Source organism: Numida meleagris, chromosome 7 (genome assembly GCF_002078875.1).
Source record: "Numida meleagris isolate 19003 breed g44 Domestic line chromosome 7, NumMel1.0, whole genome shotgun sequence".
NCBI lineage: Eukaryota > Metazoa > Chordata > Aves > Galliformes > Numididae > Numida > Numida meleagris.
The window spans coordinates 2,530,740-2,557,636 of record NC_034415.1 but is presented as its reverse complement, the minus strand read 5'-3'; the positions used below and the strand labels follow the sequence as shown (position 1 = coordinate 2,557,636).

At 36.8% G+C, this 26,897-nt stretch overlaps 1 protein-coding gene across 3 annotated transcripts in view; it reads right to left on the bottom strand.

Annotated features, from left to right (window-relative positions):
• Positions 1-26,897, bottom strand: part of DENND1B (DENN domain containing 1B) — a 151,690-nt gene that overhangs the window by 51,973 nt on the left and 72,820 nt on the right. For all 3 annotated transcript variants that reach the window (XM_021404161.1, XM_021404162.1, XM_021404163.1), the window contains 4 exons: positions 23,794-23,904; positions 10,126-10,226; positions 4,155-4,200; positions 2,607-2,708 (listed from right to left, as the gene is read on the bottom strand). In XM_021404161.1, coding sequence (XP_021259836.1) covers positions 2,607-2,708; positions 4,155-4,200; positions 10,126-10,226; positions 23,794-23,904 — 360 coding nt within the window. The remainder of the gene's footprint in view (positions 1-2,606; positions 2,709-4,154; positions 4,201-10,125; positions 10,227-23,793; positions 23,905-26,897) is intronic.

The following is a 26,897-nucleotide window of genomic DNA, read 5'->3' as shown; positions in this document are numbered from 1 at the left end:
CACAGTCAAGACCACTGGTCAGTCTGACAGAATAATAGAGTTCACATGCATAGAAAGTCATCCAGCCTGTAACTATAATTTAAATACTTAAAAGAATGATTTAAAAATGCCTTTAAATCTCAGTTAATTTATTATGCAGTTTATTAGACAATGTCATATAGTAATATTTTTCAATCTTAAATTTATCTTGAAAAAATTAAGAATGGGAGCACTTTATAGACACCTTACTATGGTATACTATTAAATATCTATGCCACAATGACATCTTCGGGCATAGTGATCAAGAAAATAAATATCCAGTTTTCATCAGAGACAAGAAACAGTTTTAGAAAAATCTTTGAGAATATTGTGTTCCTTTTGTTAGGCTGATAATCTATCTGGAATCAATTTTTTCAAAGGCATGGGTAGTTCTTCATCCTATTTTAACACCCTTCAGTGGTACTCCTGCTTATTATATTTTTTCATCAGAAGTTTTACCACCTTTGTACATAAGCTTATGAGTCTTATTTATACAGGCCAAAATATTTCACATACATAGCATCTGACATTTGCTCTAATGTTTCAAGTCTAACATACCATTTTGGCTCTACAGTCTTACCTCTTACAGTTTTAATGCAGATGTTGGCAGTTGCATTGTCTCTGATGAACGCAGAAGGATTAGCATTCTGCCATTTTTTGTGCCAAGCCTCGACTGTCTTTTGTTTTCTAACTATAATTTTTATGTTTTCCATTAATTTTTGATTAAATTGTTTTATATATTAAAGTATAGAAGGAGATTAAATTATTCAAAAGCTTCATTATAAAATCCTAAAATAACTTCTGTGAGTATATTTTGCGTAAAACACGGTGTTGTTGTTTTGTTCGGCTTTTTTTTCAATTTTCTTCAGTGAAGAATAGACCTCAGTGAAGTCTATTGTATAGTCTGCACATTAGATAAACTTCACTAAGAATAGTAACATACATATATATATCCTGAGGGAGAATACACTCCTAAAAGTATGAAGAACTGTAACTTCTACTTTTCTTACATACTACCCTATTCATTTAGAGACCATTTTGTTACCGATCTGTATAATATGTGAGAGGTTACTTTCATTGCAGATTCATTTCCACTGGTCCAGAGGACCTCCAGCTACTCTAGTATGTGACCAAACGATGATGCCTAATTCTCAATTCTACATCTAGCTATTATTTGACAAGAGGCATGTACCTCCATGACATTATAACCTCAACCTTTTACACTGAGTACAAGGTCAAGTAAAATTACCAGCACAATGGAAAAATTACTGTGAATCTGCATGTGTATATATTTTTTAATACACCAACATAAAACTGCATAACATCAAAATATTTTTTATATCATCAGTTTCTAATACATTACTGAACTATAGTTGATACTGAATCAAGAGGAAGACTGACCAGATGAGCTACAAAAAGCCTAGGTTTAAACATTATAATAATCAAAGGAAACATATTAATATAATCATCAAGAGTTTGATTTCTGTTGTTTCAAATACATACAAATTATCAGCAAAAACAACGTATGTAGTGACAGAAATAGTATGTCACTTCAGTGCCTTTCTTTGCTTATGACAGTTTGTTTTTACGATTTACAATTTCAGAAAAGGTAGCTCTTTGATTTCAAATTTTGATATAAAATTCTTTGTGCTGACAACAGTTTGTGCATCTATAACTAAATAATCAAAACAGTGATTTCAAAATAAAATTATTTCAGAGCTCTATTGGGAAAAACGAGGTAAGTGAATTTTGTGACTAGTTAAAATGATATACAGAACATGTTCCCCTATAGGCAATAGGAAAAAAAAGGAGGGGGAGACCCTCTGCAAGATCAAAGTCCAGAAAGAACTGGCACTTAATTTATCATCCTTTACAGACAAAAGACAGTTTTCGTCATTTCAAAAGGATCAGATGTCTTTTATGACAAACTGGGTTTGCAGTTTAATTTACAAATAGAATTCTAAGTAAGCAGTCTTTGCTCTGCCAAAGCAAATGACAAACAGTATAGGTTTTCATTCCTGCAGCCCTCAGCAGGATAGAAGAGATTAAAATAAAACTGAAATAATTTAGCGAAAACAAATAAATGTTTCAGAAAGTTGAAGAAGATCAAAGCCTGAATTTTCTGACCCCAACTGTACAAGCATTTCTTATTATATTGACCAGTGCCATCAGATCATTAATTAAAAGGAAAACGCTGGCAGGTGGCAGGGAAGGAGAAGCCGATAATTGGCCCCCTTCTTCTTTTTGCCTTCAAAAACTCTCTCGTTCTTTTGCAAGACATGCCACTAGGCAGACAGAAATGCCTACTTTGTAATATAATGATTAAGATGAGATGAAGAGACTCTTGCGTTTAGAGCAGCTATGCCTAATGAATGCAGCTAGCTTTATAATTATGATCCTACTTTTACAATAAGAAATATGATGTTCCATTCAACATCTCCTCAACTGTCAGAAATGTAAAATATCAAATACAGGGGGCTACATTTGCTGCTTTTTACCCCCTTATTTCTTTTACAGCAGCTAGCAAAACCAGGCAAAAATAGCATCTACATAAGAGAGAAAACCCAAGAAATGTATTTAAGACTCACCACTTCACCAGGTAGGTTGTTCAGGTCATTAAAAGGGTTTTCTAGATTATTTGTGTCAACGTTTAGCAAAACCACATCTTCCAGTGATCTGTTTTTTACTCTCTGCAACGACAAAAAAATAGTGAAAAGAATTTTACTATGGCATCCTCCTTGAAGTGTCTTTTTACTATAATGGATAGATTAGAAATTATGATTTTATGAAGAATAATGCTGGCAACAACAAGGTTGAGCTTTTGCATGTAGGATCCGTGAATTAGACACAGGAGTCAAAGATTATTAGAACACTTTCTTCTCATCAAACACTACAGTTTTATTAATAGCTCTGAAATACACAAGTATTCAATAAATTCCTTAAAACTAAGAATTATTTAAAACAGTTAAGCACTGTTTCATATTTGTGAAAATTAGATACTAATCATATAACCAGAAGAAAATTGAGCAAAGTAATTATTTTCAGATTTATGTAAGTCCCAGGCATGTGATCATGTGATGTCTACTAGTATTTCAGAAGAAACCCTTTTGTCACTGGACTTGATTAGCAGCTAAGAATTAAACAATTTATTCCTTTGAGAGAAAGATTAAAAAAAAAGAAGATAGAAGTCTTTGTGTATGGTCCTACAATAATACGCAATATTATGGGTCAGAAAATAATTTCAGAATGAATATCAGTGGTTTCATTTACAAAGTGAACTTGTTTTTGTCATTTTCTGACTAAATGAAGATCCTAGTCTAGATATGACAATCAGTGTACATATATTATAAGAGCTTGGTTGATGAGAAAAGAATATTTTGCCTACAGTTAGGAAACGTACATGACAGAAGGCTGTTTTTTGGAAACATAGAAGTGCTAGGGGTTCAGACTCAGGGAGAACCTCACTGGTTTTGCAGATGAGAATTCTTCTAGTAGAAGAATAAAACAGCTCCTGAATCAATTACCTACTCTGCATGATAATTGTACTACACATGTAGACCTACCTGTGTCATCAAACAGTAATAGAAAGAGACAAAACAATTTATTTTATGACACTGCTGCTACTTATCACTCAGGTGAAATCCATTGTTTTGTTGTATGTTTAAGTACGGAAAGGCTTTTGATTTTTAACAAAATGTACTGTTTTCTAAAATAAAAGTTATACATTTTATTGGATGAATGTCAGACTGATTTTCAGTGGAAGAGGAATGCAAGTCAGCTGGGAAATCAGGCAGATGCTGACTTTCACTTGATGATGACCCAGAAATGAATTTAATTACTATTACTGGAAAGATCTGAAATGCTGTTGAACCTCTAGAAAAGCATTAAAAAAAACATCATTGAGCTATTTAATACACACAAATAAATCATCATGTAGAGCTTGTATCTTTCAAGAAAGCATTTCAGAAGTATCATCTCAAACAGAGACAATTTTACTTTTTAAAACACTGAAGCTTAACTTTCGTAATTCTGAGCTAATAACCGTGGATTTTTTTCTGAAGCATTTCCATTGAAACTATTACTTAGATACACATATCACATGCTTTTGACTACTCAGAAGCGTATAGGAAACTTACCTCTATTAAGCTTAAGTGAACACCAATTAGATAAGGCATGGGTGCACTAAAGAAAAAAGAGGAAACAATCAAATTATCTTTTAACTACAGCAGCATTTGTAAATCAAAACTTTTAAAAAGTTGGCTTATATGGTCTCCAGGTAACATTTACTGTGTGAGTTTGTATTAAATGTATGCAGGTGGTCTTGAAACTATTACTAGCTGAGAGAAATTACCGTCATTATTACAATGTAGTAAAGATGACCACAAAATAAAGGACACCGATCCTAACTAAGGAAATACGAGTGAAATGATGTGTAAGGCTTCCTAATCTCCCACATATCTAACTTCAGTGTGTACTATATGGCAGAGCTACACTAGTGAAAGCAATCCTATCCTATCCGAGAGAAAAAATTGTCAATCTCCAGAAGTACAACAATTTTAAAATGCCATTCTGGAGAATGAGGTGTCAGTGAGCTTCTGCAGTGCTCGTGTAATATCTCATATAATATCATATTTGGCCCAAGATAGCAAGCTTCGCATTTCCAATTCGCATGAGACAAGGAATCATTCTCAACATGAAACAGTTATCCACAGAGCCTCCACAGTGAGACCTCCTGGAGTAGGCAAGCAAGAAAGTCAATTAGTTAGAGTAATTTTCACGGTTTTCTATAATGTTCTCTTTCTTCCACTGATCTGATGAAGAATATATTCACCGTCCAGTTTTAAAGAAAAAAATCTAAAAATCAACATTATGCTTTTTTGTGCTGTGAAATTACTAAAAATATTTTCTCCAAAGAAGTGAGCAATAGATAGATCAGTTCAAGCAACTCCATGGGAAATGAAATACTAAGAGAGCCGAGAGAAAAATCAAATAAAATTAAGGACTGAAAAATAAATTGAAGGCAAGACCTCTTATATGAACAGTGCATCAATTCAGTCACCTAGCTGATCTTAACAAGGCTCTGACCGCTCAGGGAACCACTTGCTCAGATCCAGGACGAGCTTCCCTGGGCTGCTTCCAATGGCCTCAGCAGTGTGGGCACAGCTATGTGAGAGGAGCAAACGCAGCTGGCTACAGCCACAGATACTGTAGAAAAATCTGGGCATGCTATGGATTATCCAATTGTTCTCATTAGGAATGTCCCACCTGAGAATATTGACTAAAACAAATGAAAACAAATACATCTAAGAAATAACTGACAGATCAAAACAAGTTTTCAATATGTCTACACTATTAAAAATCAAAGGTTTGGAGAGACTGCAAATTCTTGTAGCTTCTAGGCAGTGGGGTGCAGACTTCCAAAAAGGGAAACAGAAACCACCACCCCCCCCCCATCTTCACAATGTCTTATTCTTAGCCAACTACTGAAAATCTATGACCACTTCAGCCAGGCTAGGGCCTTATGCCTTCCAGACTAAACACAAATTACATGAAAACACAAACGGGTTTCTCTCCAAGAATGTGCCTGCAGAGCAGATGCACATACATTCATACGCAGTGAGGAATGAGACAGCTTGAAGACACTATAATTTCAAGAGTGTCTGACACTAGGCAATATATTTGAGTGAACAAATGTGAACGACCGTGGCTGGCACGTAAGTGCAGATTCTTCTGCTGAATGATGAGCAGAAGAGATCCTTCCCAGGTTCATCACATCAGAGCACCTCAGTGCTACAAGTCACAAAAACTGGAGAAACTACAATGAAAAGAAGTGCTATATCACCTATGTGTTTCATGCACACTTTTCTAGCAGCTTCACCAGGCCTGTACTGACTTGCTGATTTGCTCCATGAATAAATCTGTCATTAGAAAGGATAGTGTGCAGAACAAAGCAATAGCTACATCTTTCCATTTTTAAAGTTAACAGAACAAAGCTAATTAGATAAACATATCTTGAAAACGCGTGAAATAAAAAATGCAGGTATGGGAAGTCAATTTGATTTTCAGCAAAGAATTAGTTTTATTACTGCTGGACTCCGAAGCCCTAACAACAGATCTTTGTAAAATGTACATAAAGTTGGTTATTGCGATACTACTGGGAGCTGCTATACAGTTTTTCATTTGCTTATGCATGTTATTAGAAAAAATGTTACTAATCCACAGCATCATTTCGTAAAATAATTACTATGTTATGCAAAACATGCATGTTAATTGGAAAATAATTGTCCTATTCTCATGAAAACAGGCTTGCATATATCCCAATTCAGGAGAGATCAAATCTCATAAAAAGACATACTACAATCCTAACTTGAATTTTCTAATTGCATTATATTCTTAACACAGCATCAGTAGAACAGATGCTTTATCATCTACAGACTAAACTGTCACATACTCTTATATCAGCAACTTAGTTTGCCAAGAAATTACACAGAAATTCGATAAAATGTGCTTTACCCTTTAGAAAAATTGATTTTATTCAAATATAATTACTACAAGAATGCTCAAACTTAATTTCTCTAAAAGCTCTCTTGAAAGCCAGTCCCTAACAGCATGAATGCAACCATATCATAGAATGGCTTGGGTTGGAAGGGATCTCAGTGATCATCAGGTTCCAGTGCCCCTGCCAGAGGCAGAGTTGCCAGCCACTGGATCAAGTACTAAATCAAGTTGCCCAGGGCCCTATCCAACCTGGCCTTAAACACCTCCATGGATGGGGCATCCAAAACCTCACCAGGCAGCCTGTTCCAGCACCTCACCACCCTCTCAGTGAAAAACTTCCCCCTGACATCTAATCTTAATCTCCTCTCCCTTAGTCTAAAACCATTTCCCCTAGCCCTTTCACTATCTACCCATGTAAAAAGTCGGTATCTCTCCTTTTTATAATCTCCCTTTAAATACTGGAAGGCCACAATGAGGTCTCCCCACAGCCTTCTCTTCTCCAGACTGAACAAGACCAGCTCCTTCAGCCTTGTCTTCATAGGAGAGGTGCTCCAGCCCTCTGAGCATCTTTGCAGCCCTCCTCTGGACTCTCTCCAAAAGCTCCATACCTTTCTTGTGTTGGGAGGCCACAGAAGATCTTTTCTTCTGTACGCTTCAGTAAGTTATCTTTAAAAATACTTAGAAAACTGTGTTTAGAAAATATGCTGTTCAAGAATATGTTGTAGGAAACTTATTTCTCTCTGTTCTCTTCTTCTAGAGCTAAAATGAATAAGTCATTTCACTGTCTAATATTTTGCTGTTCTTTAGAAAAAGGAATTGATATCTCCTTTTTTTCCACATGATTGTTCCAATTCTCACATTGGAGCTGTCACCAGAATTTAAGGCCAATGTAAGTTACATGGGGAAAGAAAATCCTCTCAAGTTAATAGTACTGCTCCCACACAGGATTCTGTACGTATTCATAACCAACCCTGATGGCACTACAGTCCACACTGGTGGACTGTCATTACATTTAAAACCTGTCTTCACATAAAATTGCTTGATAGAACCAAAGAGGTTTTTTGATTACAAAGGAAAGTCGATGAATTTAAGTGTTTTAGTACAGATTTAACTCAAAGATGCACTTTGCTTTTCTCATGCCCACAAAATGTACCAGCCAAGCAGTTCATTTTTTTAAATTCTAATCCCTATAGAATTATATCATTTATCTTTAGGAAATTTTAAAAAAAATGTATAGTTCAACTCATCAAAAACAAAAAAAGGTGGATTTCTCACAAAACATGTTGAATGATTAATGTGCAAAGTACGTTGCAGGATCAGGACCTGTACTTAAAGCAGTAAATTTAAATGTATTTTATCTTTGTTTAAACATGTTCCAGCTCCCTTTGAATGGCCAACATTATCAAACTGATAATCCCCTACTTTGTTTGTTTTACTACCATTCCAGAACAATGCGAAGAAAATGAGTTAGTGGGAGACATCTCAACAAAGTGCAAGTTAAACAATATAGTTTTTAAGCATGAAAATACATGATGTTTAAGAGAAAAAAACTGTTTTCAAAAGTAATTATTCTGTCAAAAATATCAAAATGAAAATATACAAAAAACATTTAGAAAATTATTTCATTCACTTTTAATTGACAAAATCTTCTTGAACCACACACTAGGTTTGGTCTAACATATACTTTGACCCTATAAATTCATCAAGTTTTTCTAACCTCGCATACTATACAGCTAAAAGGAAAACATTTATTCACTGTTAGACAGCAAAGTATGAAGAAAGGTATTTTATGCTTTTATTACACTATTCCAATCTATCTCTGAAAAGAACCATTCAAACCAAACGTGATCAGACAAAGAATCATAAACACATGACAATCCAATAAAAGTCTGAATTATAGTTACTGTGGTAAATTCATCAGTTGTGCATTTCCTTCTGGGAAGGTTATGTTTCCATTTGAACAACATGAAGAAAAGGAAACTTTTTTCCCTTCTATTGTCATGCAGTAAAAGAGAAAAGGAGATATGAGTTTTACAAGTTTAAGAAACTCCATGCTTCTTTTTAATGAGTAAAAAAATTCTCAGGTCATGTCATAATGACCTAGAATCTCAAGTATTATCATCATCACAAGGAGCTGTGTACAGCATCTAACGTAATTATTTCTCAAAACATTATCTGCGCTTAGGAGGGCAAATAAAAATCCTGTAGTATTCAGGATGCACTCTGCAGGGCACAGCCTAAATAGGAGTGTTGATCTACCTTCTGAGGACAGCACTTACGGATGATACTGAAGAATATAAAAAGCTTCTGGCAGTAAGTTCAACTAATACAAAAACTAAACAAATACATCCAAGCTATACTCCCATCTTGGTGCATTTTATCAAAGCTAGGAGGAAAAAAATGGGACAGAGTTTCTCCAGAAGAAAACTACCATTAAAGATGAAAGGCTTAGCTACTGTTGAAAGCAAGAGTGAAGAGATGTTTTTAAAAACAAAAAAGAATATACAGATGAAGTATAGGAATCATCCTAGACAAAGTTACACCATGGGCAAATATTGTAAACTTGAGGAAAAAATATCAAAGACTCAAGGAAATTTAATGAGAATTTCTTTCAAAACAAAAAGTTCAGTGGAGCGGGCGGAGTGCAATGGAACATCAATATTTATAGGTTCCAGAAAAAAAATAATAAAGCCCTGCAAGCACATAAACATAATTTATTTCTGTGAAGCAAAAATGATAATAACAGAAATACAAGAATTAGGCTGCTACACATCTGACTTGGACTTGGGTTTTATATATAATAATTCGTGATCTCTAAAATGGCTTTAAATGGTTCATTTATCCACCACAGATTTGTGGTATCTACCTGAAGTGAAAGCCTCCAGGGACAGATACTCTTGTATTAGTTCCCTAACGGAAGCTCATTTGGTAACACTGGCATTGCTGCCAAAAGAAGTAAATCTTTTCTTAACCTGAAATCTTAAAAATCAGGTACCTGGAATTGAAAATTACCTCAAATTAGCCTGGTATAATGAGTAATGACCTTCAGAAAGGAAACATCATCCCTTGAAGGATCAGAAGTCACTCAAAAAGTGACCTTTTGCAGTTCAAAAATTTAGCAAACAGATAAAGTCTGTTATGTGGACAGAAACACATCAGGAGAAGTAATTGTTATCAGAGTTCCTACAGTAAAAATTTTCTAAGTACAAAAAGGAAATTTAAAGCAAATTTGGCAAAGTCAGTGTTTTTTGAATGCTCCTATCAGTATCATCTACCACAAGTTAATGTAAACATTAAAGAAACAAAAACTGTAAAACTGTTGCATTTAACTTACTGAACATTAAAACTCTACCCATGAAACATGAACTGTTACTATAAATATGATTCTTAGATGCTTTGATGATAGTAATCAGGACGGTAATTAAAAAAAACACGTAAAGGCATGTTGAAATATCTCTGTTGAAGACATTATTTAAGCGTTGACTGAAGTGTTTTTATGAATCAAATCCTGCGCATTTAGTCGCATAAGTAGATCTTGTTTTCATGAGTTACTTAGAATTCTAAGACAGGTAAGAATCTCAGGAGCGAGGATAACAGATTGTATCTTACCAGACGTAGTCCAGGAGATGCGGAGGAAGCACTGGGATGTAAATGTGTTGCCAGTACATTGGATACAACAATGCAGCTGATGCATGAACACAAGCAGTTAACTAAAAAGAAAAAAAAAAGATGTATACACAGAATTAGCAACAAAACATAAGATGAAGAATAAACAAAAAATACAAAATCTTAAAATAACTTTTGTATTTGTAAGAAACTTCACCTCTTCAAACCACTTTGATAGCATTTTATTACTTTTATCTCCTTAAATATATATATATGAAAAAACCGAATATATGCACACAACTTTTGCTAGAAGTCGGACTGATGAGTCAATTAAAAGTCAGCCCTGCTCAGCTCATCTGAAGAAAACAAGCATGCAGTTGTTGATGTTAGTCATGGTCAACAGTTGCAGGTGCTGTCACATAGATGCAGAGCCTGAGCACAGCCCTGCCGCACCAGCTGGGCCAGGCAGGAAAGGCAGCACAGGGACTCGCCCACGTTCCTCTTTGGAACAAGGGGAGCCGATCGTGCATGAAGCCGCACAAGTGCACTGCACTCAGGATTCAGTTCTATTTCTGTCACTCCGTTTCCAAACTACCTTTGCAAAAATAAAATAAATCTACAGTGAACGTTCCCTGTGACAGTAACGTAACCATGTTGCAACTTTCCAAAACCTCCTGCCTCTCTCCCCTAGTCCCTAAAACAGAAACTGGCAAGTCTGGCAGCCAACACCACCAGAAGATGAAGAACTCCCTGGGCAAGAAAGAAGGTGCGACAATCTGCTTACCATTCAAAATGGACACGTGGATATGGCTGGCCTTTGTTGGTTTCTGTGCACTTTTAGTTTGGGTTTTTTTGCTTATTTTCCAGTTAATTTTTAAACAAAGCATCGCTACAGAACTGATCACTAGCTAGGTCTTGTTCGCTTCTTGAGTGAACAAAATAATTTGCAATACATCAAGAACTCAGATTTGATCTCTCAAATACTGCATTACTATTAGGGAATCAGTCCATTTTATTTATGTTACTAGGCATCCACAGAGTCCACAGAATGAGAAAATACCAAGTCCATGTTAAAAATAAGGCAGCCAAAAACCAGCACATAAAATACCACAAACCTTATAAAAATTATATATATAAAGAAATTTATATGTATATATATTTTATATATGTATACATATATATACATAAAAACCCACACTTGAGATCAATTGGGATGAGAACTGTGCTCAAAACAAAATTTAAGAAACTCAGCCATAAGATTTAACGCAATCTCTTACAGGTTTGGCAGGTCACACCCAGAGAGCAATTTCTGCTACTGATGTTATGTTGTCCTTCTGCTTTTCTGCTTTACTTGCCAGCATCACCTAATGAAGGCTGAGCATAGAAGCACACACAAAAGGAATGCCCCACAAAGAAGACTCCAAGCTTATGGAAGACGACAAGACTGTCCTCATGTTTTACATCACAACAAAATTACTGTCTGAGGTTAACTTGATTATTGCTGCCTTTTATTAGACATGTACTTTTGCAGTAAGAAAATGAAGAGCTAAAAAAAAAAAATGTAAATCCTGCCCATATAGCAAGTGCTAAAATAATACGGATTTTATAAAAAAAAGTCCCTGTCGATGAAACAGATCAGCAGTTAAAGCTTTCACACCCAGGCTGCCTTAGACAGTTACTCTTGTAAATAAAAATTATGCTGTAATTTTGTATATATATTTTTACACTAAAAAGGGAAAAAATTCATTACAAGAACACCGCAGCAGAAATCAGGGACAATTACAATTTGTGCAGCATAGTTTGCTCAGCACTCAGATTAATATAACATGATTAAATATGGAAAAGAAGAGGGTCTGAAAGCTCCTGAGGGATATCATTAGGGCAAATTGCCAAAGAATGAAACATGAGCCAGTCAGGAGAGCTGGAAGCTGCAGCAGTACCAAGGGACCTGAGCGTTCGACAGTTGGAGCTTCAGCACGGTGTGAGCTGCGGGTTAAGGCGACGGGAGGCTGCTCGCTGACACGCGGGATGTCACCATTGACCGGCACGCGGCCCGCGCCTGACAGCTCTGCTGCAGGAAGCCAAGGATATCATCATCCCCTACTTAAACTGGTCAGTTCATATTAACATTTCGTTTCCTAGCTTCATGGCAAACAGCTGCAATTACTCTCAGTTCAGACTCGCAAAAAAGGCTGTATTAATAATTAGTGTTTGGTTACTAAGAATTAATTGATTTGAGGGATGAAGTAAATGAACACTTACCCCTCTTCTCTGCAGTGGGATTTATGAGTTTTATTTTCATATTCCCTCCCTCCTATGTTTAGCTACTACTACTAATAGTGCAAATCAAGCTCAATATTATGGGCTTTGGTCCTTTAATAATTCCATATTCACTCTGAGTAATCATAATGTCCACATACCAGTCTTTATAGTATATAAATTTCAAATCACAACTACCTATACAAAAACCAGCATGTAATTCAATCACAGACTGAAATAAAGCTGAGCACACACTTACATGGGCGACCCCCCAATGTATACGTCGTCCTCCTTCTCTTAATAAGTATTCTTAAATTATGAATTAACATGACGATACAATTTGAATAAAGAAATATTTTTCTGTCTTAGGCATATGTCTGTGTTATATTTTAGCTCTTGTTTTAACAGAGGAAGGGTACAATTCCATTAAAAACATCTGAAGTTTTATTAACTGTTGTTTCATAATCTGTATTTTCGTGTTGCACTCAGATTGACATTTAACTAAAAAAAAATTAAATGTTAGCATTTCTAGCAGGAAAAGTAAAGATTACTTACGTATCAACATTTTGCTCTACTGGCCCTTGCTTTTATTTTAAATAATTTTCAATCAAGCATCTTATCTCAGTATTTCCATTTATGCTACTGCAGTAGATTTCCAAACATTTTAACATGGCAGGAATACGTTTCAGAGTTTCCTGCTGTACGCAGCCTGCAACACAAGTAGCTATGGGATTCTGCTACTCTTCAAACCGTGTGACATTTTTAATACCGTGCCAACTCTGTCTTTAAGCAAATACTGATACGATAATTATGGATTTCGCATCAAAACACTCGCACTTTCTGGCAAATTTTCTTTTTCAGTGTTTCAACAGTGAAAGGCACTAGCTATTTAAACAACCTATCTTTTTAACTATCATACTCCCACATATAAAGAGAAGGAGTTGCACAATACTGCAAATCTCAGAATAATGCTGCAAGTCCAAAGTAACCCGTTCAAGTAAATGCACAGAGAGCAAGCAAAGCTCAACTGCTTGTATCAGTCCTTGGAGGTCTACAGAGGTGACCACTGGATTTGAGGAGGGGACATCTGATGGTAGCTGTGCTTGGGAGAAGAGGGAGTGAAAGCAGGAACAGGCACCTGCAGGGAGCTGGCAGAGAAGAGGGGAAGGCAGAGAGCTCCAAGAGGAGAAACCAGCATCTGTTGCTTGACCAAGTGGAGAGAACTGTGACTGGTGAGATCTTTTGCAGAAAACAATCCTTTGCACTGTTTATAGGAAAAGGTATTTGCACGGAGCCTGTGTGTTCATGATCCACTTTTAAACAAATTTTCAGAGTAACGGCATAGATTTGAAAAATCTCTTCTTCAGGGCAGGCATTTATTATCCTAAATCATGAGGTTGCCTTCAAAGCTTCGTAAAACCTTTTCTATTTTGCCCGAGACTTCTGGAGGTTACATCATCAGGGAACTCAGATTCCTTTCACAGAAAAACTTGTATAAAATTTGCTCTATTTTTATACGTGCACACAAACACATCAGTGCTCAACTCTGCAATTTGTTAAACATTCTTAAATTTTTAATAAAGTAGAATGTTTCTTGCTGGGCCTATCTATTGCAAATTTGATAGTTTACTGCATGGTTTGAAGCGGTGAATGACGTTGGGATATACAGTCCACTGCATTGGAGAACACTACCAGCATTGTGTTACTGTCCATTATAAAATGGGCTGGAGATTTTTAAATAAAGCTTTTGTCTTTTGAACCCCATATTAAACAGAACTTTCAATATGTCTCCAACAACTGTTGATTTTTTTAGAGCATATTTCTTCATTTCAAACAATTTCTTCCAGATTAAAATTTTTATTCAATCTAATTTTAAAAATGTGTTGAAACAAAGGGGTTTTAAATTTCATAAAGAACTTGAGTCAATACAAATTTAATTTCAAATGTCCAGCATTTTGCTAGGACATGAAAAAAAATCTTGTCCCATTTTATCAGTTAATGTATTTATTAACATTAGAGTACAACTGAAAGTTTCAGCTTGTTTCTGGTCTCTTCTGATAAGTCTGGTCAGTGTCACGATCTCAGCTTTCATCACATGGAGAGGAAAGGAAGCAGTGTTTTTGCCAAAGTTTTGTAGTGATTCCAGCACAATAATTTTCTGTTTCTCCCCATTAAAAAAAGTCAGAACTATGCATGAGCAGATAATGCGGTCTCTCCAAACAGTAGAAGAACACATTAAAGAGTTTGTAAGCAAACTTCATTATTGGATGACAGTAAATTGATTAATACCAACTTCCAGCAAGGCAGAGATGATGTACATATTCCAAAGAGACCAAGGAGTTCCCTTCCACCTCACAGCACTGAGCTGCCGCTCAGGAGAGACTGTTCAAAATTTACATCGTGCTGAACAGGAACAGCCTGAACAGCTTTAGTTCAAGACTTGATCAAAGCAAGCTTACCCACTCCCAGGCAGCACCACTTCCCCTCCCATGCATCTGTAATAATTCTAATGTGTGTATCTGCTACTCCATTATTCAATTTATCAATGAACCTTTCTACTGTGGATTTTAAAATGAGTAGTCTTTTTTTTATTTGTTTGTTTTTCTAAAATCACAGCAATATATTTAGAACAAAGATTTTCCACAGGCTAACATATTATGTTTATTTGATACCTATTATTCATACAGTTTCAATGAGTAATATAAAAACAATTATTTTATAGCCTGTATAAAAGTATTATTTCTCATCTAGCTCTTACTTTATATAAAAATATTTTTATTTAAAGCAGATTCAATAACCCAAGGTAGAAAGAGATGCAGAGCACAGGTGACAAGACTTGCACACATTGCAGCGCAAAAGCTAGAAATATGGAATTTGATTAGCAGAATCTTGTCTGAAAGCCAAAAATGGCAACAGAAGTTAGACAAAACGCTGAAGTAAAATTAACCCATAGCACCAAACAACCTTTGAAAATCTACAGTAAGTAACTAAAGAATTACTGTGATAAAACCATTTCCTGAAAAGCCTTCGAACGCTGTCAATCTCTGTCAACACCATGTCCAGAAACATGTACTGGTGTGCTCTTTCCTTCCTCCCTCGCAGTGCCACTGGGCTAAAGAACTGTTTCCCTCCCACTGCCTTGACCACACATATGTTGAAAGATGCCAAAGATTCTGTTAACTCATCTACTTAGTAATACCTATAGCAATAAGTTGTAGAGGGTCACCATCCCTATTCAGCAGCTACCACCAACCTGGACCAACTCTTACTGCACTTACCCCTGCAGTCCCAGCTTCTAAGAATTGCTGTGAAAGCACTAGCCGCTTCCTGAAGGAGAAGCCTTCATAAAGGTGAAAGGAAGCCTCTCCTCTATATTATTACAATTCCTAAGATTATCAGCTTTGTCACAGGAGACTTCCAAATCTAAATCTTATTTGGTCATGAACAAAATCAGGCCCCAAACCTCTAACAGATACTTAACGCCTGCTAAGACCAGTCTTCTCATCCATTTATTGAATGGGCAGGTGAAGGCTGCTGGGGATTAAAAATGGGAAGGGAGCCTTTGCTTTGGCCATTTTATGGTAGAACATATAACCCTCCCCAGCTCTAAAGAACAAATAGTCGGACTAAATCATACCCTTAGTCTACTCTGCTGGCATTGGAAAGAAGACAGAAGCCACCGATAAAAAATTAAGCAACAGCAGAGACCAGAGTATACTATCCAAGCCATGATAACAAAAGCCACTTTTCATGCATTCCCTCAACTTAGCTCCTGGCTAATAGTTTCCCATCTGCCATCCCCATAACCTCAAAGAAGAGAAAAGGGAGGGCCTTAAGTGAGCCATAATGTATTTTCCTCCTGTTGGCAAGATTCGGCCCCCAGCACTTCTTCCTCACATAAGGAAAAGGGAAATATATTTCCAGTCCACAGATAAAAAATTTTAACTTTATCCATTGTGAAAATGAAATATGAAAAAGAAAGTTCTATTATAAAAAAAACTTCTCTTGTTTTTTTTTGTTATTCACTTCCTTCTATCCTTATTCCGGAGAAGAGAAAGAGAAGAGTGTTGTTCATGAATTTGACAGCACTTCATATACAATCAATTTCATTCTTTTCTTGCAGTTCTTGATTCACAAAGCAGCATTATGGCATCATTCCTGTACATTAGTTTGGAAAGGAAAAGACTGAAGACACAGTTTTGTTCCTTGCCTATGGCTCCAAGAATGACATGTTTCTCAATAATGGAAGCTGAGCAGAAAATAAAATTGAAGTGGTAGTAGACAGGTGAGCACTCAGGAATATCGCTGGCATACTGTGCTTGCACTAAGGACCTACAAGCACTTCTACTCAATTTCAGCATTCCAACGAAGGTTTCTAACAACTTATGTAGAAAATGAAATGTTTACAAGTTGGTCAAATCAGCTTTTATTACTACCACATTACAGGTTAGGTTAACTGACACGCCTCCTACTGATATTCATTTACTCTATAGCAATCTAATTATGCTTCTTTTCACCATGTTAATAATTTCAGTTTCCCCTTTTTTTTCATTGTATCTTTGTATATTCTTAATAACTTGTTTATTCGTGTTTTGACATTCATTTATTTCCTAGCTGCTTTATCTCTCCCTCTCACAAAAAAAAAAAACCACACAGACAGAACATGAGCCTATACATCTTTATGTCCTTTTCCTGACCATCTCATAACCCTCCCTTCTCTTTCCTCCTCTATTTTATGACTCTGTCTCTATGGAGGAAGAGCTACCCTCTCATAAAATAAGAGAGCTCTGCAAATGTTTCTTGCTTCTGAAAGGAAAGTTTCCAGGAAAATAGTTTTTATTAGCATTTCCTCCCCCAGAGTAACTCCATGGTATGTTCTTCTGCCATACACTAATTAAGAAGCAGCAGGGAACAGCTTCCTTGTGAATAGCTGACAGACAACTTATTTACTGCAAGCAAGACTAGAGATAACCACTGACTATGTTATAATTCATCTCACCATTGGTGAATTTTAGAAAAAAAGTGATAAGGCAGTAGTTTATGAAAAAGAAGAAATCTTGCCATAATGGCGTACCTGAACAGAGAGCTAGCATTACATTCACATACTCTTCTGTAACTCCTCTTCACATTTACAATTCCCACATGGCACAGTGCTGGTCATCCATAGCAGCATACGGTCCCCTTCACTTCTCATTCTCATGCAGCCTAACCCAAAATATCTAGTACTTGGAGGCTTCCTTTGGAGGGCCAATGCCCACAGCTCTACACAACACTTTATTAGCATTTACTGAATTGCCAAAGTTTATATGAAGTGAAAGAAAAAGCCACTCTTGCCTATATCTTAATCTTGGATTTGTTCTTTTTTTCCCTGAAAGTGATGATAAGTGAAAATCTTTTTTTGGAATGAATGTGGAGATCAGTCTGTATGTCAAAATGCTTTCCTTTCACAGAATTTGTGTTTAAATGAAAACTCATAATACAGTGCTGCATGTTTTACACAAGGTGACAAGTAACGGCAATCTGCAGATTTTCTGAACTTCCAGACAGAGTTTTCCAGTTCCCAAGTCTGGCTGCGAATCCTAGCCAAGTTTTGATGCCATATTGACATCTCCCATCCCTGCTCCCATAACTCCACTGCTAGCAGCACATTCTGGGCATGCATCCTGATAGAACCTCAGCTGCACTCACAGCACCCACCTCTGGCCAACTTACCTCACCTCTGGCCAGTTCATCTTACACTGCTTATACCTGAACTCTTAATTACTAAATGCCACCACCCTTCTTCTGTGCACAGACCAAATGATCTAATTGACCTAACGTTTCAAAATGAATTCTAACAATACTTCTGGGAGCTCAGTGAGTATCAGCAGAATATCTGTGCTGCTTTGCAAGTTAATGATAAATTCCTATTCATTTATATTTTCCAAGAACTAAATTTAGTCCTTAACACATTTCTGCCCACAATGTACTTCCTCACAGGAATTTGAGATAAGAATTTCTCTTCAAGTCTATAATTTCTTAATTACTGGGACAGCATTATTTGAAATCTATGAAACACTCAGTACATTTTTAGATAAAATTGCAACTACATTGCAGGGCAGAATGAAAAAACAAATTGTTGCTATAGGTGGTTGAATCAGAACTGGGAGTATCACCCCAGCATAAGGCAACATGACGCTGTCCCTCAGCTGTATGACAGCTCCTAATGCAATGCCATTTTTTTCCCCAACCTAGAGGGCTTGTACAGAGCCAATTCTTCCCCTGTTTTGGCTCTTCAGTTTGCAGCAGAGAAGCAGCTCCACAAATAGCCAGCTTTGTACTCAAATAAAAAATCCAAAACAAGAACTGTCTATCTTTCTAGGCTCCACAATAACGTGCACTGCATTCCAAGACCACACCTCAGCTATCTGGCCCAGTCACAAAGCACTGCTTGGCTCATTTTCTGAGTATACCCAGCAATCTGCACTGCATGCACCACAAAGAAATTTAAATGAAGTGCAAGAAATAGACAAGCACTGCAGTTGTTTTCTGAATCAGTTGATAGTATTACTGTTTTGGGACATACGGACTTCAGAATCAACTCAAGAATCTTGGATTCTATAGAGTCAGATCTAAAAGGAGTGAAGTGATTCACAAAAATAATGTGTTGAAGTGAGAAGTGCTTGTCCTCCCACTCAGCTGTTCTTCTGCATTCTCCAAGGAGTATCCTCAACTTTCCAGTGCCTGAGCGGCCGCAGAGAACACAACTGTACTCAAGAAGGCAATGGAGGCAAAGAACACGCAGCTACCACTCTGATATACTAGCACAACCAAGTGAACTGCAGAAAGCTCTCTTTATATATAAGCAACAGTAAAAATACTTTCACAAATGTGCCTTGTCTGTAGATTTTTTTTCAGTGCTCTTTCAGCACATTAAAAAAATCTTTTATTGACATATACATTCCTTCTTACAGGGAGCATCAGTGAAGCCAGCACAAAGCAGAACACTGCAGCCACAGAGCTCTGACACATCAGATTCATATTACCTAAAACAAATACTGGTCAAAATGGAGATAACGCTTAGACATTTGCTAAGTGTAGCATTCTTTCCACCTGCCACTGTAGGCCGCAGAAGATACACTCTAGTTAACATATTACTGACAGGATGATGAGAAAGCTCCTGTCAGACACTGGCCAGCCGGGTGTTTGAGACAAAACGCGCAGCCCCAGCTGACTAGTTAGAGAAAGGCTGGTGAGGTACAATTACAGAGGCATATGACAAGCTTTCATGCTTGAGTGACTTGAGAACCGATGACATGGCTTTAAACAGCAATTCTTCCTACCTCCGGTCACAAAACAGCAATAAGTCAACTGATGCACTGTTGTAAAATCATGATTTATTCCTTTGCTTTGAATACATGAGAGTATGGTATGATGTTCTGGTAGACTACCACAGCAGGTGCACTTGGGGCCTCAACATCTAGGGCCTGCCTCCAGCATGCATAAAATCAATGTTGTAGCTCAGCCTTCCTAGAAAAGTCTTTCCCAGCACTTTAATAATTTATAGTGAGATTAAATTAAAAGCTTATTTGTACCGAAACTCTTACAGCTCCACGCAACTAACATGAACACATGCAGATGTTGTGATGTGTGAGGAAATGGTGCTGTGCAAGAATATGCAGTATGACATTTAGGAAAGGTTTTCCTTTTACAGTTGAAGTGAAACAACAGTCAGCTCTGTGAATAAATCAATTCCTTTGTTTCATTCGTTCTTTCATATGTTTCAAAGCCAGATAATTTGTTTCTCTTTTAGAGTCTACCCCTCAAAAGCCAGAAATGGCAATTTTTGCCGCAAACGTATCTTACAGAGCATGATCCTCAGGCTAGCTGAATCTATCCCACTCTAACACTAAGCCTGAAGCAAGCTGTGAGGTTGGTGATAATCACATTATTAAAGTGGCTGGAAAGTCAAGCTAATAAAAGAATCAACAGTTAGGGCAAATAATGACCCAGAAGCTATGACAGAAAGGAGCAGTGGGAAGTTTCCACTTATATCTTTGTAGTAATTGGTATGGCAAGTAGACAAATATATCCATCAAAGGAGTACTCAAAGGGATATAAACAGTTTAAAGACAGATGCAAAAAATACTTAGCAGTTGTAAATATGAAACGTTTATAAAAGAAAGAACGCTTGGCTGAAATAAAATAAAAGCTGACAACCGATTCAAAACCTCGCCAGATAAATTGGTAATTATCTTTTTTTTTTTTTAATTTTAAATGCTATTCAACAGCTTAATGCAAGAAACTTTTTCTGTTTTTCCCTTTTCCACTGAAGTAAACCTTTTTAAACATGCATCCCTCTTTTTCTCTTTTGTCTTTTTCCAGGACTGATCCTTTACTCGAATAATGAAAGCATGAAATTCAAGGACCAGCAATGCTAAACTTATGGAGTAGTTTTCTATTCTTCTCCCCACACTTCCCTCCTCCCCCCAACAAGGATGAGAAAAACTAAGCATGGCCTTGAATTATGCTTTTTTTTTTTTAAATCAGTCACTGCCCTGAGATAGTGAACCAAAGCAGAGCTGATAACTGGGAGGTGACATCACAACTCAGTCCTCATGAACTGACATAAACACTTGGTATTCAGTTAACCTCAAAGATAAAGCACAACTCCCTTAACAGAAAGTTCTACTTAAGGCACTGTTTTTGAATGAATTATCTTCTATAAGTATCAAGCCGTAATTTAGGAATACTATAGTGTAACTCTTGCAACATAACATACTAGTCTTCTGTATTTTGTACACACAATTGCAAAACAGCATAAAGCTAGCATACACACCATGTGCTTACTTGTATTACATAAAGCATTCCAACACTTCAAAGAAGAAACATGTAAAAAACGTATTTAATTATTCTTGGCTATTCAACTGAGTTCTTCCAGGAGATACTGAGAAGTGTTTAATTTGATTTTTAAATTCTATTGTTCTGTAAAGAAGGAAGCCTAGCATCGCTCTTATTCTGTTTATGAAAGAGTTAAGCAGGTTCTCACTGAAATTCTTGATAAGCCAGCACTATTCACCTATCATCTCTCACTTGTGTAAGAGAAAATATAACTAGTCCTGTATTCGAAGTGCTACATAACGTAGCAGTAATTACATTTCACTACAACTTACATAATATTAGGAGACCGAAAAAATAACCCGAAGGAAGTAGCATTGGTGTGCATTCTCCTTTCACACCTGATCTGCATTCCTACTGCTCACATTCACTGCTTGGTGACATCCCTCAGGACATCCAAATTCCACTACATACAACTAACAATCCTTGTCCAGGAGACACCACTAAGATTACTATTACTTCCTGAAAAGGTTTAGAATAAACAAGTGAACTTTAAACAAAATAAAAGTTTCTCACAAACACTGCATTTTACCCGTTGATCTGCCCTGCCATTGTTTTCAAGTAGTTTGGAACCTGAAAGTGGAAATAAGGTGGTCTAGATGAACACAGTGTAATCCTGATACTATCACTCCTGTTGTCAATTCACAGAAACAGAGACCAGCCGAGATACTGAGCCAAACATAAACAAGCCTTAAGAGGATCCAAACATAGGCTGAGAGTACAATTGCAAATCCTGCAAGGCAGACTGACATGTGTCCACCTGCAGAACCCTCTTCCACAGGCACAGACCTGCCATCATGATTCCTATTTTCTCACCACTGGAGCAGTAAAAAAGGTTTCACTGGGGTACCATTACAGTTGAGGGTTTTTTTTCTTTTTTTTTTAACGGTGTATTTTTTTCTTTCATTTTTTCATACCAAGATGTGTCCTAAACTGGCAAATTGACAAAATAATAATAAAATACAATCGATTCCATGTTTCCCTTTGCCGCATTGTCTGAACTTGTACTAAGTCAGGTTCTTCGAAAAGGCTTTCCCTTGAAATTCTCTGTGCCCACTAGGCTCATCTTATTACTCTATTGCAATGCCCAAGTCTTCCCCTGGCCAGCTCCACAGGAAATAATAGAAAGAATATAGATATTTCATAAGATAGAGTAAAATCTTTGGTGCCTAAAAATATATCATAGTCCAGTAATTTCAAGACTGAATATATTCATTCACTGCTTATTTTTCAGGTTTTACAGTTGTTCATTTGGCTTCCGCTTATATGACCTCAGTTTTCCTTCATTCCCTAAGTAACATAGACATATTTATTTCCACATTCTGCAAATCATCACTATATATAAGATAATGTAGTATGCATTTTATTTATATTATATGTAATATACATATCGTATACAGTTTACATATTATGTATACTGTATATACTACGTATATTATATATATTAAATATTTTTAGATACGTGATTTTAAGAATCACACTGAATATAATACATAAAAAATTCTTTATGTATATATAAGTCTGTTATTCAATTACTACTAGAACTGTAAAAACTGTCAGCCTTCTATGATGGTTCTGAACCCTCTACGTCAAATTTACTTGAAAATAATTGCTCAATTATTGGGTAGTAGAATTAGCAGTGTTCAGAAATATAACTCTGATTTTCCACCATAGAAACAATGTAAAACAAAATGTTTTATGGGGTACTTTTGAAAAATACAAACGAAGATATTTTTAAAGACTGAGCTTAACAAGCCAAAGACTGTGTGTAGCAAATGAAATCCATGACAAAAGTAGGTTACAAAGTGACAGTTTCATAGTGATGCAAAATTAATCTTTGGTATATAATCAAAATACAGGGGATTTTAAAAGCTCATAAGATTCGGCAAATATTAAAACAAAATTAACACCTGAATATTTTATATATAGTTTCAAAATGAAATGCATCATTCTTTTATTAGCAGTCTAAGCAGGTAAAAGGAAAAAAAAGAAAAAACATTTTAATGTGGCAGTAGACTAAAACCTTTATTAATAATAAAATGCTATTTTGAGTTGTATGCTATTATAAGTCTGAAGAGCTGCTCCAAATCAGAGCTATTACAGTGTGCACTCCCAAGCCACTCTAAGAAAGATGAATCTACCTATTACCAGGTTAGGATAGCAGCTATTATTATGGCCCCTTGATTTCTTTCAAGTAGCTCCAATGGAATAAGCCACAAGTGAATAATAAAGATCTTATAATAGCCCTTAAGAATTCTTTTTAGGCTAGAAGGCACAGAAATGAACTCAGGAGAGTTAAAGAACTCTCATCTACTGATAAGGAAAATAATTAACCTGACTTAATGTATCTGAGTAGGTCTTATATAAATCAGACTTTTGTACTTCAAGAGCCAGACTAAAACCATATATCAGAAAAGTATGTAGATATTGTCTTATAAGTACACATGGAACATATCCAAAACCACAAAGGTCTGTAGGTCGTTTTGTGAAACATTCAATATATTCTACTGAAAAGGAGATGTGTGAAGTACTTACAGTGCTTAGTTTGCTTGAGGTAATAATGATTCTTCTCTCATGCAACATACTGGCATAAAGTTGCAGCATGTTGTTCACATCCACAGCAACAAAATACTCAGTGAGGTTTCTCTGTTTAAATAAATAAGATGTTAACAATATAGTGACAATGGTAGCTAAGAGGAACATGAACACACTGTATACCAAAAATTTTGACCAATTAATAGGTGGGGAAAAAAAGTATTAAAGAAATCTGTCGGCATTAAAGTACGTAAGCTCTAAAAACAATCAATTGAGTTTTAAAGCCAGTGATGATCTAACTGGTGCAAGTAATTATTTTGCTTATTTGATTATGCTTCCGAATTTAGATTTGCATACTTTACAAATCTGAAAAACTAAGAAACATGGTATATCAATACCAATGTATGCTATTAACTATAACTTCCAAACCCAGGAACAGATCCCCCAGCACCACAATAACTGTTCTGCCATAATTATGACAATAAAGCCACAATGTTTTGCCAGGCTGTCCCAAAGTGAGCACATTTTAGCCCATTTCAAGAATAGCAAAGCAGCTTGTTGGGAAGAAAAAAAACCCCAAAACAGCCAGAAGCTGTCATAGAAGGCTGTGAGTGTACCTCTGTAGGATTGAATGAAAAGCAAAGCAACGAGCACCTCTTATTCATAGGTCAGGTAATACAGAAGTGGGGGAAACAGGGAAAAAAAAGGGTGTTTGTCAGGCAGGTGGATCTCTGTGTGCCAGGTGAGCTTAACAGTGGCAGACTGATAGAGAAATACAGGTTCTGATTTAGTGAGAAGAGCCATCAGCAAAAATGCCTAGAAAAACAGCACATTTTCTTAACTGCTGGGGAATATGTACAAAAATATACCAATTTGTCTCAAAACATACAAAAGCTATATCTGATTTTTTAACTTCACACGTTCATTATCACACCTGCAACCAGAATCTCCACTGACCTCTCAGGAACAGCATAAACCTGAATGCTAACGCAGGAGCCCACCAGCGGCACATACCATCCCAAGGACAGGATCCTGAGCAGTGAAACTCAGCCTACACTAGATGTGGGGTCAGCACAGACAGCAAGGGCATTTAGCCCAAAAAGACAGTGAGTGCATGACAAAGGGGTGAAGGCCCGAGGACAGCACGTGCTCCTGAGCCACGGGGGGTGGAACATGGCTGCCACCAGCAGCATCTGAGGCTGGCGGACAGCCAAGGAACACAGTGTGGTCCAGAGCCACTGCTGCTGAGCAGCTGCTCTTCCAGCTCCTTGCAGGCCATAACTGGGGAAACCTAACCTGAAGGAAAGTCTGGATGGTGACCAGAAGGTTGCCCTCCTTTTTGGATACATTTCAATATTAAATAAAAAAGTTTATGAAAAGTAATGACAGAAGATCCAATGAATTCAACAGTTTTACATAAGTTCACAAAGGCATTATTAATTCAAAGACACGGAGCATGGAGTTACTCTTGGTCCATGCTCCTTAGATATTTGGAAACTAAAGTGAGAGCTTTAAGACCACAAATACAGCATTTAGTAATGGTCCTTCAAGCATTCCCATTAGCGGGTTGTCAGAGGCTGATGTGCAATGGTAATCTGAGTCCTACTTATCTAGGACAGCCTTTACAATTTAGTTGATAATGACATGCTGAGTCTGTACTGCAAAAGCCACGGTAAAAAAGTTTGCCATCCTGTAGAGAACAACATCTCTCTGGGAGACAGTCATGGTTATGTCTGCATTAGAGCTGAAAAGATACTGCTCCTGAAGTTTGTGAAACTTAGAGCAAAGAACAAGTCACTTTATTATTGACTTACTGTAACTATCTCAACTCCTACATATTCTACCCTCTGCCATTTTGATCAAACTGCAAGGTTGAGAATTTCATAAGCAGAGTAAAAAAAAAAAGTATAGAAAGGCCCCTTAACAATTACTTTTCATTTCTTCCCCCAGAATCAGTAGAGCACATGCACAGCAGCACCATTGCAAGAACTCAATCAGCCAGAGACTCAGAATGAAACCTCCCCTCATTTTCTTCAAGATGAGCATACTAAATACCTTCTAAGCTCCAAAGCTATGCTTTAGTAGGAGCCCAAATAATAAATTAGAACAGAAGATTTCTTACAAACAGCGGAATTCAATCTATAGGGTGAAACAGATGAAAATAAACATCTAAAATCTAATCCTTGTCCTGACCAAAGAGCCACCCCCACTATGGGCCCTCTCATCTCAATCCAGCAACTTTGTGAGGATTTCTGAGTCACTCCAAGGCCCCAGCATTTCCCCTGGGTCCCCTGTCACCAGCTCAGGACCAGGCTGCAGCCCTGCTAGGAGCACACTCCCTCTCCTCACAGGTTTGGGCTTCTCAGCCTGCTCTTTCGTGGCTGTTGCCTTGCCCCCCATCCCTCCCTGCACCCCAGGGATGGTATGTTTGTACTGCGGTGAGCCCACCACAGCTGCCAAAACATCTAACTTTCAGAAGAAAGTTGTCATGTGGAAGTGTAAAAATGCAAACCTATAAAGCTTTGTTCAATTCCAGATTTAATGCAGAACTGGAAAGCAGAAAGTTAGATAACAACCAATTAAATAGCTTCTATCTAAACACATCATAGAGGACATGATCTGACATTTTGCGTTTGCACTGCAGCACTATCAAGAATGTAGCTTCTACAGAACGAAAGCCTTCATTAAAAAATAACAATAATCATTTCTGGTGCACGGTTACCATCTAAATGCGAGCAGGTACAGTATGTTTTAGAAAGCCTGAAACAATGCCTTCTTACACAAGAATTAACTGCCTATCTTGATAGCTAAATTTGCAGCTTAGTGAAGCAGTGTTTAAAAGGCAGGTATTCAAACAATACTAGCTGCGTAAGTAGAATATGTTTTGCATATATAACCCCCATAAATGCAAACAAACAGAGTAATTATGAACAAAAGAAAGACAACAGTGCTTGGAAATGCCCTGTATAATGCTCTAACAATGCATGCAACAGTAACTTTACTAGCTAAAGGTTATAATAATAGACATCAATCATATTCTAAAAACAGTCACGGAAAAAAAATCTATTGGTAAAAGCAGAGTACAGCCCTACTCACAGAATGAG